Below are 13841 nucleotides of genomic sequence, written 5' to 3'. Positions count from 1 at the left end.
GTGCTTAGTACTGCACAGTGGAATTCCAACCTCCAATATTAGAGTGGTGCTGGAAAAGCACAGCAGGTCAGGCAGTATCCGAGGAGCAGGAAAATTAATGTTTTGGGCAAAAGCCCTTCAGCAGGGGTCCTGCCCAAAACGTTGATCTTCATGTTCCTTGGATGCTGCCTGACCTGCTGTGCTTTTCCAGCACCACTCTAATCTTGACTCTAATCTCCAGCATCTGCAGTCCTCACTTTTGTCCGATCTCCAATAGTCTCACTAGGTTCAAAACAAGTAGATTAAAATATTTCCTGATATACTCAGGTGTTGGATGCTTCCTTATTCCGACCTTTGGGTACTAAGCATTTGTATATTTGACCCAGTTCTACTTTTCTCCTAGCCCAATACTGCTCACCTCTCTGAGCCAAACAGGCCTTGCGGGTGGGGCTGGCTGTAATCTAAATGGCATGTAAGGTACGGTGTACGTTGGAGACATAGCATTGTTCAAACTTTCCTCGCTCGGTGAATCGTCGATTGTGATGCTGCCAGGCTGCAATGAAACAGGAGGTAAGCTGGAAATATTGGTTCCTGATGTCCTGAAGTTTCTTGACTGCAGATGTTTTGATGAACCTTGACTGTTGACTATCTGAAATAAGTAGAAAAGAAGATTTATGTCAGCACACTCAGCAACCATATTTCAATGCAAAACATCCTCAAGGTGCTTTTGACCAAATACAAACCATGACATTAAGGTCAGCTCAACGGTTTAAAACAAGCTTTTATTTATCAAACTTTTCACAACCCGGGTATATATACACACGCACGTTCACACACGCAAACACACAGAAGTGTGGGCTGCATTCTCTAGGTGTTTATGTGTGGTAAGTGGGAGATTTTGAAAAATCACAACGGTACAGTCCATTTAAATGTCATTCAAGCGCACTGATACTGTTAAAGGGAAGGTTTAGATCACATGACAGGATAATAGAGAGATTTCTTTCATCCTTTCGTAGGATGTGGGTATCTCTGACAAGGCCAGCATTCATTACCAATTCCAAATTGCCCAAAGGGCAGTTAAAGAACAGTAGATTTCCCTCCCGAAAGGATATTAGTGAACCAGATGGGGTTGGGTGTCCCCAACCACCTGATGAAGGAGCGTCGCTCCGAAAGCTAGTGTGCTATAACCTGGTGTTGTGTGATTTTTAACTTTGTACACTCCAGTTCAACACCTGCATCTCCAAATCACGAATTTAATGGGATCCTCCCTTCTCTGTAAGTAGACAAAGAATTGACAGTCGGCAAACTTTGGTCTTACAACTAGATTGCAGAAGTGGCCTAAGCAGGAAAATGAAGACAATTGTCAAACAAATAGGAAACAGTGAAACTTGAAGCGATGTCAAAACAAGCTTCAGCCTAAGACTTCTGCCTTATAATCAGGCAGGTAGCTATTAGGCAAACAAGTAAGAGGGTTTCTGAGGTCATTTGGAGAACTTGAGGTGAACAGTATAGATGTTCTCAAGGGCAAGCAAAATATATGGAAACAAAAAAATGCAATGACCATTCTGAGATTCCATAGGGAAGTGGGACTAACTCTTCCAAACAGCCAGCATAGAAAAATCAAATTCCACACTTCAATGGGGGAGAAGGGGAGTGAAGTATATGCTGATTTGGTTGGATGAAGCAGATTTATATTAATGCCAGTACAGACCAGGTAGGCTGGATGGCCTGCTTCTGTGCTATTAACCAAGTAATTCCATGTTATCCATCATTGAAATAATTACAAATAATCTGCAAATTTGACCTCTCTACTTACATTTCGATGGGAGGATCTGCCCCCAGAACCTGCTGGCTGCATTTTCAAAGCTGGAAAGGGATCTGTATAGCCCAAGGACAAGCGATTTTCAGCAATAAGTGCATTTCCTGAAGTCGAGGGTGGAGGCTGGGACAGGGCAAGGACATTTTGCCCCGAGAACCTCATACTGCTTCCACGGATTGGCAGGGGTGAAGAGCTGTGCTTGTGTGCAGACTGGAATGAATACAGACCATTACTACAGCTGAAACACTTGAACATCCAAAAGGGCACTTATTTGGCATATCATCCTCTTACAGAACAATTAACAACACATTCCATGAAGCAAACGCAATGCAAGAGTACAGCAACCACCTGAACACACGCGAGACAAGCTGCATTAGGACCCTGTTCAAAAGGGCTATTACACACTGCAGCAACCCTGACCTGCAACGAGAGGAAGAACACCCCTACAGAGTCTTCACGGAGAACAGATATCCCCGCAACTTCATCCACAGATGCCTAACAGACAAACAACGCATCAAGGACATGCCACAACCCAACACACAAACCACGCTACCTTATATAAAAAACACCTCAGAACTAATACCCAGACTACTCTGACCACTCAGACAGCCCATAAACCGACAGCCACACTAGACAACAACTCACCAGAACAAAAGACCCTAGACCCATCGTGTGCAGGACAAACATTGTGGACAACATTCCATGCAGAGAATGCACAATATATGGCAAACTGGCAGAACACTTGCAATCCACATCCATGAATATCAACTAGTGACTAAACACCACAACCAGCTGTTCCTAGTATCTCTACAGACAGATGACAAGGACCACAAATTTGACTGGGACAACACAATAGTAATAGGTCAAGCCAAACTGAGGACAGCCAGAGAATCCCTAGAAGCATGGCATTAATCCACAGACTCCATCAATAAACACATTGATCCAGACCAGTATACTCACCGCTGCAATGAACAACCAGAACCGACAACTAGAAGTAATGGGTACAAAGCCAAATAAATTCCAACCGACACATTACAGCAGAGCTTCACAGAGGTGGCTCCACAGCACTGAGGATGTCACCCAGACAGGGGACAAAACATCTGCAAACCAACTTCCCAGCTTGGCAAACATACCCACAACAACTGCGAGTTTAACCAATGTCAGATCTGCTTCCACCTTTCACTCAGCTAGAAGTGAAACTTCTTATGCCATGTTTTGAAGTGTAGGGAAGTCTCCCAATACTTGGTCAACATCCCTTCTTCAGCCAGAACTAACTAAAACTAAACAACTGGTATTTGATATCACCATTGAACATGGATCTTCCTATATGCAAGTTTCATGTCATTGAGTCATATAGTACAGAAGAGGCCCTTCAGCCTATCAAGTCTGTGTTGATCTATTTGCACTAATCCCATGTTCCAGTTTTTAGCCTGTAGCCTCAAATGCTATAATGTTTCAAGCACTCATCCACATACATTTTAAAGTTTGTGAGACTTCCCATGTCTACTACCATCCCAGGCAGTACACTCCAGCCCAGATTATGAACTGACCAGAAATAATTCATTGCATTTGGAACATTTTTATTTGTTTCCAGGAGTGGTAATAAATCGTTGTATCACTGCAAATCTCACTTCCTCTTCTTCTTCATAGTGTCTTTAATTTAAATAAAAGAACACGGCAATATTTATACAGAATTGTAAGATAATTTCACAATATTTTATCGAATAAAATATCACTTACTGAATTAAGCGTGAAAGGTTCAGCTGGTGCGGAGAGTCTCATTGGAGGAGGTGTGTAAGGCTCAGCATAATCAGGAGGGTTGATTGGATGCGTTGTATTCGTAGTAACCAGCGTGGGTAAGTCTTCTGATATGGAAATCATTTCGACTGGTTTCTGGGGAAATGTGAATACTCCGTACACTGTCTTCGGGCTGTCGTCATGCCGGAGTGATCCCAGTGAAGGATTGACCTCGTCTGCAAACTATAATTAATGAAGGTTTTAATCACAAAGCAACAACAAAATGACAAAAAAAAAGGCAATCTGGAATTAATGAGTTTAATATGGATTGTTGTAAAAACCCATCCAGTTCACTAATCTCCTTTAGGGACGGAATCTGCCATCCTTACCTGGTCTGGCCTACATGTGACTCCAGACCCACAGCAATATGTTGATTCTTAACTGCACTCTGGGAAATTTGGGATGGGCAATAAATGCTGACCCGCCAGCGATTCCCTCATCCAGCGAATTAATAAATAAAAAACTATAAATTTTGTCGACGGTTCAAGTTAGATTGTAGGCACATGAAATGGTGTTTGGGATATGACTACTGTCCAATCCCATCTGTAATTGACTCCACTATCTCATGTAGCATATATAGTCTGCACTGAATCTTTCAAAGTCAATTCAATCCATAGAAATAATTGAATTATCCAAAAATCTGAATCATGCAATGGAAGGATAGAACTCAATGCAAGTCTGAAAAACTTACACTTAAGGGGAATGACAGCATTTCATTTCTACTTCTTCATGAAATAACTCACAGGTTGCCAATGGAAAGCCTCAACTCCAAAATGGCAAATTGCAGGAGAGTATGATTAACCCACATGTACTTGACGTTAATCTGTCCGCGATTTGACTGAGCATCCCACCCAAATGTTACAAAGGGGCTAAACGTTTTTGTTAATATTATGGAGAAAGGAATTTCATCCTCTGATGCTAATGGAGCAAACTTCCAAGTAAATAATTAATATACTCAGTAACGTGGGAAAATCCAAAAACAAACTAATTCAGATCCACTAGTTAATTGCACAAAAAGATGGAAGAAAGTCTCCAATTGTTAAAACCGTAAAACTGCTTGTTTCATGGTCTTTTCCAAGGTTGGGATTGTGCAAACATTTGAATGTGTCATAAATAGCATCTACCTGATCTCTGCACTGTGCAGAATGTTTGTAATCACGTCCTTTATTAACGATGGAAGCTCTTTGAACTGTGACCCCTGCAGCATTCAGGTGATGTATCAATTTCTGGTGAGCTGTTTTATTCTGTGACGACACTATGATTTGGTTGATCATTTTACCTGAAATATAACAGCAAATATGGAAGAGTAATAATCTATACAAGATTCAGTAGCTGGGAACCTGCTACAGGGCTGTTCGCAGATTGATGGGCTCAGTGCAGGACTGACAATTACTCTCTGATACATAGTAGTTAGGACAGGCACTATTGAGTGGGAGATCTGCGCTGTAAGTATGCAGATCAGGAGACGTATTCATTCAGAATCAAGGAACTTCCCTTAGGAAATGGCATGGGTGTGGTATGAGTGAAGGCTAATAAATCTGTGTCCTCTCCTTTTACAGAGGTCGTTGTCCCTCCCATATCTGCTTGCAAATCTCCAGACTCACAACCTTCAATGTTCCAACCCCCAACTACAAACCCTACACATGCCCACTCCCTTTGTTCGCACAAGACACATGTTCAGATCCTTTGATCAAAAACAAAACAATAATAGGAATAATTGTAAAACCAAGAACAGCAGATGCTGGGAATTGGAAACAAAACAAGAAGTGCTGGAGAATCTCAGCAGGTCTGGCAGCATCTGTAGAAAAAGAAACAGAGTCAATGTTCTGTTTCCAGTTCTGAAGAAGGGTAATTGGACTCAAAATGTTAAGTTTGTTTTTCTTCTCTCCACTGATGCTGTCAAACCTGCTGAGTTTCTCCAGCACTTCCTGTTTTTGAATTGGAATCAGTGGCTTTGTGTCAAATTGTTATCCTTGTTTGCAAATCCCTCCAGGGCTCTGGCCCCCTTCCTATTTCTGTCACATCCTCCAGTTTCACACACCCCTCTAAGATGTCGCTACACTCCAATTCTCCCTCTCCGAGTTTCCTTTCTCCAACAAAGGCAATGGAAACTCTCAGCATGTAGGCTCTTCGCTCTGGAATTCAGTCTGGACCTCTCTCCCTACCATCCTGAGCCTCAAAAAGTATTCTCTTGATGAAGCATTTAGTCACCTTCGCTGATATAATCTTATGTGGTTAGGCATCAAATTTTATTTGATAATGCTTCTGTGCACCGTTTTGAAATATTTTGCGATTTACAAAGGTGCTACGTGAATACACATTGCAATCACGATGGGTGCTTGCCTTGCACTCACCTTCTATCAGCAGTGCATGCGAATCACTGTCAGATTCACCCTGTTCAAATATCGTTATGGCATTAAGTGGAAGTTCTCCCTGTTAGCAAACACAAAGAAAAAAAATTATCAACCCGTGTGAGGGCTCTTGTGCTGCAGCCATCGTATCGCTATGTCTGAACATAATCAAAGCTAGGTTCAAGTCCCACCTGTTCCAGAGGTGGTTCATAACATCTATGTACACATTGATTGGGAGAATATCTACTCTCAGTGTTGCTCATTTATACACAGAATCCTTACAGTGTGGAAGCAGGCCATTCATCCCATTGAACCTCCAAAGAGCACCCTACCCAGATCCCCACCTACCAAATATCTGCATTTCCCATTGCTAATCCACCTAGAGTACACATCCCTAGACATTAGGGCAATTTTCCATGGCCAATTCAACTAACCTGCCCAATTTTAGACTCTGGGAGGAAAATCCAAAAAAGCACAGAGAACGTACAAACTCCACAGAGACAATCATCTGAGGGTGGAATCAAACCTGGGTCCCTGGTGCTATGACACAGTAGTGCTAACCACTGAGCCACCCCAAACAATGAAACCCTAGCTTCATTTTGACCAGACAGAGCATTCTGCATATTGTATCGCACACAGTCATATCAAGGTTCACTATTCTGTGCTTCTAACCAGCCCAAAATGTGAAGAAAATCAGAAAACTAGAATTTAAACAAAGCTATGAAACATTATGTTACAAAAGACACATAATGATGTCAGGACATGTGCATTTCGCAGGATTCCCGTGGACCCACAGCACTGCACGCTGGAATGGAGTAAACTGACTTCCACCAACTTCACCTGGGAGTAGTTTAGTGAAAGAATTGGTTTAATCAAATCTCTTTATGTCTTTTTTATTGCAGAATTTCTCCTAGATATCTCCAGTTTTATCTTGAATTGGAGTTTGATAGCTATTAAAAGTTCAGACGGTTAGAACATCCTGTCGGCCGCTTTAATAAAACATGTCATTCACAATTTCCCATTTGTGATATTCTCCAGGAATCCAGCTCTTACAAACAGTGGGACTTCACTATCATCCCTTGCATTAGGGACAGTAAGTTGTCAATGTCACAATTCTGTCACACTCAAAAAACTTGTTCAGTAATCTCCTAACGTACGGTTTTAGACAGTCATAGAGATCAGAGTCGAAAAGTGTGGCACTGGAAAAGCCCAGCAGGGTCAGGCAGCATCCGAGGAGCAGGAGAGGTGACGTTTCGGGCATAAGCCCTTCATCATACCAATGAACAAACACCTAACTATATTAATCTCATTTACTCGCCCATAGCCTACTATGCCCTGACATGTTCAGTGCTTATCCAGACACTTCTTAAATGTTGTGAGAGTACCTGCCTCTACCACCCTCTAAATAAATTATTCTTCCTCCAATTTCCTTTAAACCACTTGCTCCTCGCCTTAAACTGGTTCCCTCTTATCTTGGACAAATCTGGCATGGGGAAAGGATTCTCATGCTCGACTCTGTCTATGCGATACATCATGTTGTTTACCTCAGTTAGATCCCCTTCAGCCTCCTCTGCTCCAGGGAAAACAAACCCAGCCTATCCAGCCTCTCCTTATAACTGAGACTTCCATCCCAGGCAGCATCCTGGTGAATCTCCTCTGCACCCCCTCCCGTGCAATCACTACCTCCTAACAGTGTAACAATCAGAACTGCACATGGTATTCCATCTGCGATCTAAACAATCTTTTATAAAGCACTAACAAGACTTCCATACTCCTATATCCTTATTCCTTTCCATAATGACTAATCACTGTCCCCAAAATGTTTGCCCACTGAAACTTCAACCTCGTGACCAACTTCTTTCCGAGGATTAGGTTTCACACTGCTCCGTCCCTCGTAGAATTATCGATGGACTGCCACTAAAAGATTGACCTGGATTCACTTTAAAAATTCCACCCTCTCCAATCTTTTCACACCAAGATGATCCCAGTTAGCAAAGTTGAAGCCCACTACAACTAGGACCCTGTTTCTCTCACACCTTTCTGCGATTTGCCTGCATATCTGCTCTTCTAACCCCCTCCAACTTTTGGGAGTCCTGTAGTATAATCCCAGCAAGGTAATCATCCCTTTTTTTATTTCTATGTTCTATCTAGATGGCCTCATTTGAACACCCTTCCAATGCATCTTCCTACTGCAGTGATGCTTTCCTTTATTAATAATGGAAGGCCCTTACCTTGTTTACTTTCCCTGCCCCTCCCCCATTCTGCTTGACAGATCGAACCCCTGGAATGTCCAGTTGCCTTTCCTGCCTTCCTTCAAATGTGTCTCACTGATTGAAACAATATCATATTCCCACATGCTGATCAATGCTCTATGTTAATCCACCTTACCAGCCATGCCTCTTGCATTAACATAGGTAGAACGTAGCTTTCCAGACCTCCCATGTGCCTTATCCTTCAGCTACTGGATTTTCCTGGCATTCCTTCTAGATCTGATTGGATCTTGTTCCTGACTTTATATCTGCTCTGTGTCCCATTTTCCCTGCCAGACCAGTTTAAAACCTCCCCAACAACAGGAGTAAACCTCCCAGCAAGGACAATGGAATATTTCAGTTCAGGTGCAACAGCTTCAACAGGTTCCACCTACATCAGAAACAATCCCAATTACCCAAAAGTCTAAAGCCCTCCCTCCCATGCCATCCTTTTGGCCAAGTGTTCATCTGACCTATTTTCCTATTCCTATACTCAATAGCATGTGGCATTGGGAGCAATCCAGAGATCACAACTTTAGTGGTCTTCCTCTTTAATCTATTACCTAACTCTCTGAATTCCTGCTGCAGGACCTAATTTCTTTTTTACCTATGTCATCGGTACAACATCCCCCTTTCAGAATACCATGCAGCCAATATGGAGATATCCCCGACCCTGGCGTGACTCACTGAGTCTGTCCTCTCAGTTTTGTTGAGATACCAAAGTGAAGGGAATAAGAGTTATGATACAGAATAGCACCAAGTTTAAAAGAATAAGAGGGAGGTTGGATTGTTTTGTGATCAAATTGGCACCAGTCTGAGTTTTAAAAGCCCTCAAGCTGTAGGAAGGAGGGAAGATTTCGGAAAATAGATGTAGAGTTTTAAAGTACTTGGAGCTCACACAGAAGAAGAGAAACAATTCATATACAGTTTGAGATCACACAAAAAAATTAGACCATGCGCGTTGTAGATATTCAGAGAGAATTGGAAAATTCCTTCAATATTTTGCAAAATAATTGATAATTGTACTTTTACCTTATAATGTAGGACATGGTTTTCTTCAGACAGAATGAGTAGCGTCGTTGGGAAGAGAACCAGAAGACGGTTATGTTGGTCCTGCAGGGATAGTAAGCACATAAACTAATGTAATCAGGAGAGTCAAGGCAGGAAGAGGCCATTCACCCCCATTTCTGCTTTTCATTTAGATCATGCTGGTTTGTTCCTCAACTTTAATTAACAAATTTTCACCTCTGACCTTAGTTTTTGAAAAATGAAGATGTTCCTATTTAAGATATGTCTATTTCCACAATCCTGGTGTCTGTTCCAAATTGGTGTAAAGGATGATTTATCTGCCTCTGATTCAGAATAGGTCATTATACAGCGCAAGGGTCATACCTTCTCACTTCATGCTGTTAATCTGCAACATTGGGAGGGATACTGAGAACTTAGTGTCAATTGATATCAACAAATAGTTCTTTTGTCTTGTGAGCCAACAATGTAGAAGGTGCCCAAACCAATTTGAGATAAATTATTAACAGCTAGCCGGAAAGTAAGGACCTTCAACCTATATCTGGTTGTAAATCGAATTCCCATGCATACAAGTGCTAATCCTTACACCAAACAAAGCAGCTATGTGCATCCATACAACAGCTCTCCAGTAATACAATGTCTCAACGCACTTCACTGGAAAAATTATCAAACAAAATTTAACACCAAGTTTCCAGAGGGGGTATTAGGGCTGGTGACCAAAACCTTGGGGAAAGAGATCAATTCTAAGAAAAGTCTTAAAGCCAGGACGAGGGCTAGAAATTCAGTGAAATTTAAGAAAAGAATTCTGTCATATTGGGACTAAGTGGCCTATGGCACAGTCACTGGAGTGGAAGTTAAAAATCAGGGATGTGCTGAAGGTCAGAACTGAGAAGTGCAGATAACCCACAAGGTTATTGGGCTACAGATGTCCAGCTTAAAACATATGTTTCTTATCCATTCTCATAAAGGCTCCAATTATAAAATAATTTTTGTATGATTTAGCAGGCTCGTGGGGCCAAATGGTCTACTTCCGTTCCTATTGCTAATGGTCTTAAAAGTGGTAATATGAAAGGGTACATTTACAGTTGGAGAGGAAACCCTTGCTGCGTATCCTTACGATGTTTGTCGGGAGGATAAATGGCTGTCCTTGCAACTGGCTGTCGAGACAATCAGAGATTGAATAAACAGTCAAAGTACAAGGACTGATTGAAGCACATGATCCCATTCATAGGTTCAAAGTCCCAGGGAGAGAAAATGACATGTTGCCAACTCTCTGGAATTGTCCTGAAGTCTCCAGAAACTTAGCTCTTTGACTGCTCAGGACAAATTGACTGGTGGTGGAGGGGGTACATATAATGAAACTGCAGGAATGTTTCCAAATAGAATAGGCAATAGAGGCAGTACAAATGCAATAGACTGAACGGCTTGCTTTTGCACCATAATTATTCTTTCAATGCAGCCCCGTGATGTTATTGTTAATGTCTGAATACCTGAAAGGGCAAATGCTGTAATTTGTTCTCCGATATCCAGATGACATTGCCCAGCGAGTTGATGTGAGTCCTTTCGCCTCCCTGAATTGGTCGGTTCAGAATTAACATCCTCAGATCAACACTTTTAGCACTTTGCCCCAGTGAGTTGCGCTGTGTGAAATAAAAATAACAAATATCCCATAAACACCGAAAGATCTGCAGACACTGGAAATCAAAAACAAAAGCAGAGATTGCTTGGAAAGGTTCAGGAGGTCTGGCAGCTTCTGTGGAGAGAGATCAGAGTTAACCTTTTGGGTCCAGTGATCCTTTTCCTCAATAACACATTGTTGACCTTGCGCTGTGTGATAATATCTCAGTAACTTCAGTACAAGTACTAAAGTCAGGTACTCACTATTCTCTGGTATAAAATCCCATATTCAGGAACAAAATCCCCAGAATGCGTGAATATCTCAGTGCCTTTGTGTTATGGGGCACGCATTTGAGAATTTGGATGCTACATTGGTCACCTGTAAAATTTTCTTTGCAAAACAGATAGAAAATTGTGCAGCTTCTGAGTAGAGTAAAGACTCCATTATGTATGGTATTCCAATGCAGCTTCCAGTCAGTCGTAGGTGTGCCCCGGTTCTTTAGGACTCCCCCATATGTATTTCATAACTGACCCACAGCAGAGCTTCCAGCATCTCAACCAAATCCACAGGTGAGCCCAGACTAGGAACATCAGTCAACTATTTAATTGAAATTCTTATCCCTGTAGTTCCATTTTAGGTTGTAGCCCCACCGTGTGACCTTTCCCACTCTCCCCACAGGTACTCCACTGCCATTCTAATCCTCTGGTATATAAACAAAAGAGGAAAATAAACAGAGTTAACTCTAGAGAAAAGAATGAAGAGATAGGAAGGAATTACGTTGAATGGTTCAAATGACACAATGCTCCAGGAGAGCAATAGCTGAGATAACGTCCAGCATCAATAAAAAAAATTCCAGTAATCTATTTGCCAGTCATTGGTATCTGCTAGATTCTGGTACCAATCTGTAGCTAGTATAAACCTCAGGATTAATGTGTAACGACTGAATATCCTGCTAACACTGGGAAGTAAGCTGAGTCACAGAAGCTGTAATGGGTTTACCCAACAAGTTCCAGTCATAAGGGCAGTAGGGTTACTGCAGAATAGGAAGGATCAGCTAATTCTTTTCAACTTGCTCAAATTCAGAATCAAATTGTTGTTGGCTCATCCTTCATGTTCATTTCTTAAGTGTCTATTTCCAGGTGTCCTGGTGCAAGCCTGAAGTCATGCTACATTATCATTGCTGCTGTCCACTCAATGAGTGTTTAAACTGTGACCCCAATCCAAAACTGGGCACATATTGAAATATCTCAACCTGTCACATGAGCAAGCTGCAGTCATAACCACCGTTGCAACTCACAGCATCACAATTCGAGAGCTCTTGCTGTGTAAAACTATCTAAGGCATTCCCCTACAGAATAACTAACTGCGATAGTTTAGTTTCTTTTAGTTTATGATCATGTTTGTTTCTACCTGTTATAATAATCTTCAAAGGGCCTCAAAAGGGAGATGATGAATGTTTAATGTTATTATTCTTTGTTGTTAAAAGATAATACCACCTCACGCAAGGAAACGCTGGGAATGAGATTTAGCTTATTGAATCTTGACAGTGAGAAAGCCATATTGATGGAGCCCAGCACCTTTGCTGTTGTAGAGGCAGTTATAGAAAAGTATGGATTGCATAAAAATCTTCACAAATAGCTGGCATATGCACCCCTTCACAATTCCACAATTCACACAGCAACGATGAAAGATTGTCTGTCCACAACAAAGCCCTTTTTGCTTTTCTCAAGTAGCTACTAGTCACCCACCCAGGATAACTAATGGAATGCACAGTAATCCCAGCTGTGGAGGACAAAGACTTACACTAAGGGCTCCACAGTAACATGGCGTTAAGGTCAAGATGCCTGAAGGGAACAGTCTTTATGAAAAAGGAAGTTATAGGCCCTGGAAGAGCTCAGATTTCCCAACTTAAAGACATGCCGTAGCTAAAGGCGTAGCGTACACTCCACCTGACCTCTTCCTGCACACCAACATGCCCCTGTTCAGTTTCAACTATTGCAGATGAATTCTTCTTGGCGTCATCAGCATCTATACAAAAGGACAGTTCCTGTGTGGGTTGGTGATATGTCATATCTAATGTTTGAACTCCACTCTTAGAGTCTGTTACCAGAGTCCAGTCTCTTACTAAAGCTTTGTCAACCTTCAGCTCTTGCTGAGAGAGAGAGAGAGAGAGAGAGAGGCGATGAAGGAGGTTGCTTCACCAATTGCTTGAGACTGCCTGCTTCCCTGAGCTCCTGGCATATGGTCCTCACCAAAGTGTGGATACCCACAAGGCAACGACTCTCACCATCTCCACCTACATCTAGTGAAGAAGAGAGTGACTCAGTCTAAGTGCTTCTCTGTTTAACACATTGTTTGCAAGGGAGCAATCAGAATAATGGTGCACAGGAGAAGATAAATCCAGACTGCTTTTCCTTTGACTCACATCCATCTATTTTCTCTCTCACTGTAACTTGCAGAAGGAACTGTAGCTCAACCATCCTGACTTTCTTCATTCGTTCATGGGAGGAGGGTGTTGTTGGCTAGGCAGCATTTATTACTCATCCCTAATTGCCCAGAGGGCAGTTAAGATTCAACCACATTGACTTGGAACTAAATCTGTTCCTTCAGTGTTATTGGATCAAAATCCTGAAAATCTCTTCCTTAGAGCACAGTGGGTGGGGTGGGCGTTCACACCATATGGACAGCAATGGTTCCTAGTTGGCTCATCACCACCTTCTCAAGGGCAAATTGGGATGGGCATTGAATGTTGGCTTAGCCAGTGATGCCCACATCCTGTGAAAGGATAAGAAAAGGCAGCTGAAGGTGAACTTACATCAAGCCCTGCGCACGTTTGTGCTCGAGGGGAATCTGCAGTCTTGCTGCTCACTTGTCTTTGCTTGTTGAGATAATACAGCCACTCCTTCACCTCTTTCTCCGTGGAACAGTAAACTGTAAAGGGATGCAGCAGAGGACCTGCAAACAGATAGAGTACATGTACATGCATGTCAGTTGTAAATTCC

At 42.1% G+C, this 13841-nt stretch overlaps 1 protein-coding gene across 5 annotated transcripts in view; it reads right to left on the bottom strand.

Moving 5' to 3' along the window:
* The window catches only part of plekhn1 (pleckstrin homology domain containing, family N member 1), a 58662-nt gene that overhangs the window by 19448 nt on the left and 25373 nt on the right, over positions 1-13841 (bottom strand). For all 5 annotated transcript variants that reach the window (XM_072586188.1, XM_072586189.1, XM_072586190.1 and 2 more), the window contains exons 6-13: positions 13655-13794; positions 10712-10861; positions 9228-9308; positions 5950-6028; positions 4720-4874; positions 3539-3778; positions 1796-2008; positions 398-628 (exon numbers count right to left, since the gene is read on the bottom strand). In XM_072586188.1, the coding sequence (XP_072442289.1) occupies positions 398-628; positions 1796-2008; positions 3539-3778; positions 4720-4874; positions 5950-6028; positions 9228-9308; positions 10712-10861; positions 13655-13794 (1289 nt within the window). The remainder of the gene's footprint in view (positions 1-397; positions 629-1795; positions 2009-3538; positions 3779-4719; positions 4875-5949; positions 6029-9227; positions 9309-10711; positions 10862-13654; positions 13795-13841) is intronic.

The sequence above is a fragment of the Chiloscyllium punctatum genome, chromosome 16 (assembly GCF_047496795.1).
Source record: "Chiloscyllium punctatum isolate Juve2018m chromosome 16, sChiPun1.3, whole genome shotgun sequence".
Taxonomy (NCBI): domain Eukaryota; kingdom Metazoa; phylum Chordata; class Chondrichthyes; order Orectolobiformes; family Hemiscylliidae; genus Chiloscyllium; species Chiloscyllium punctatum.
Note: the sequence above shows the minus strand (reverse complement) of the source record. Positions and strands in the feature narration are given on the sequence as shown.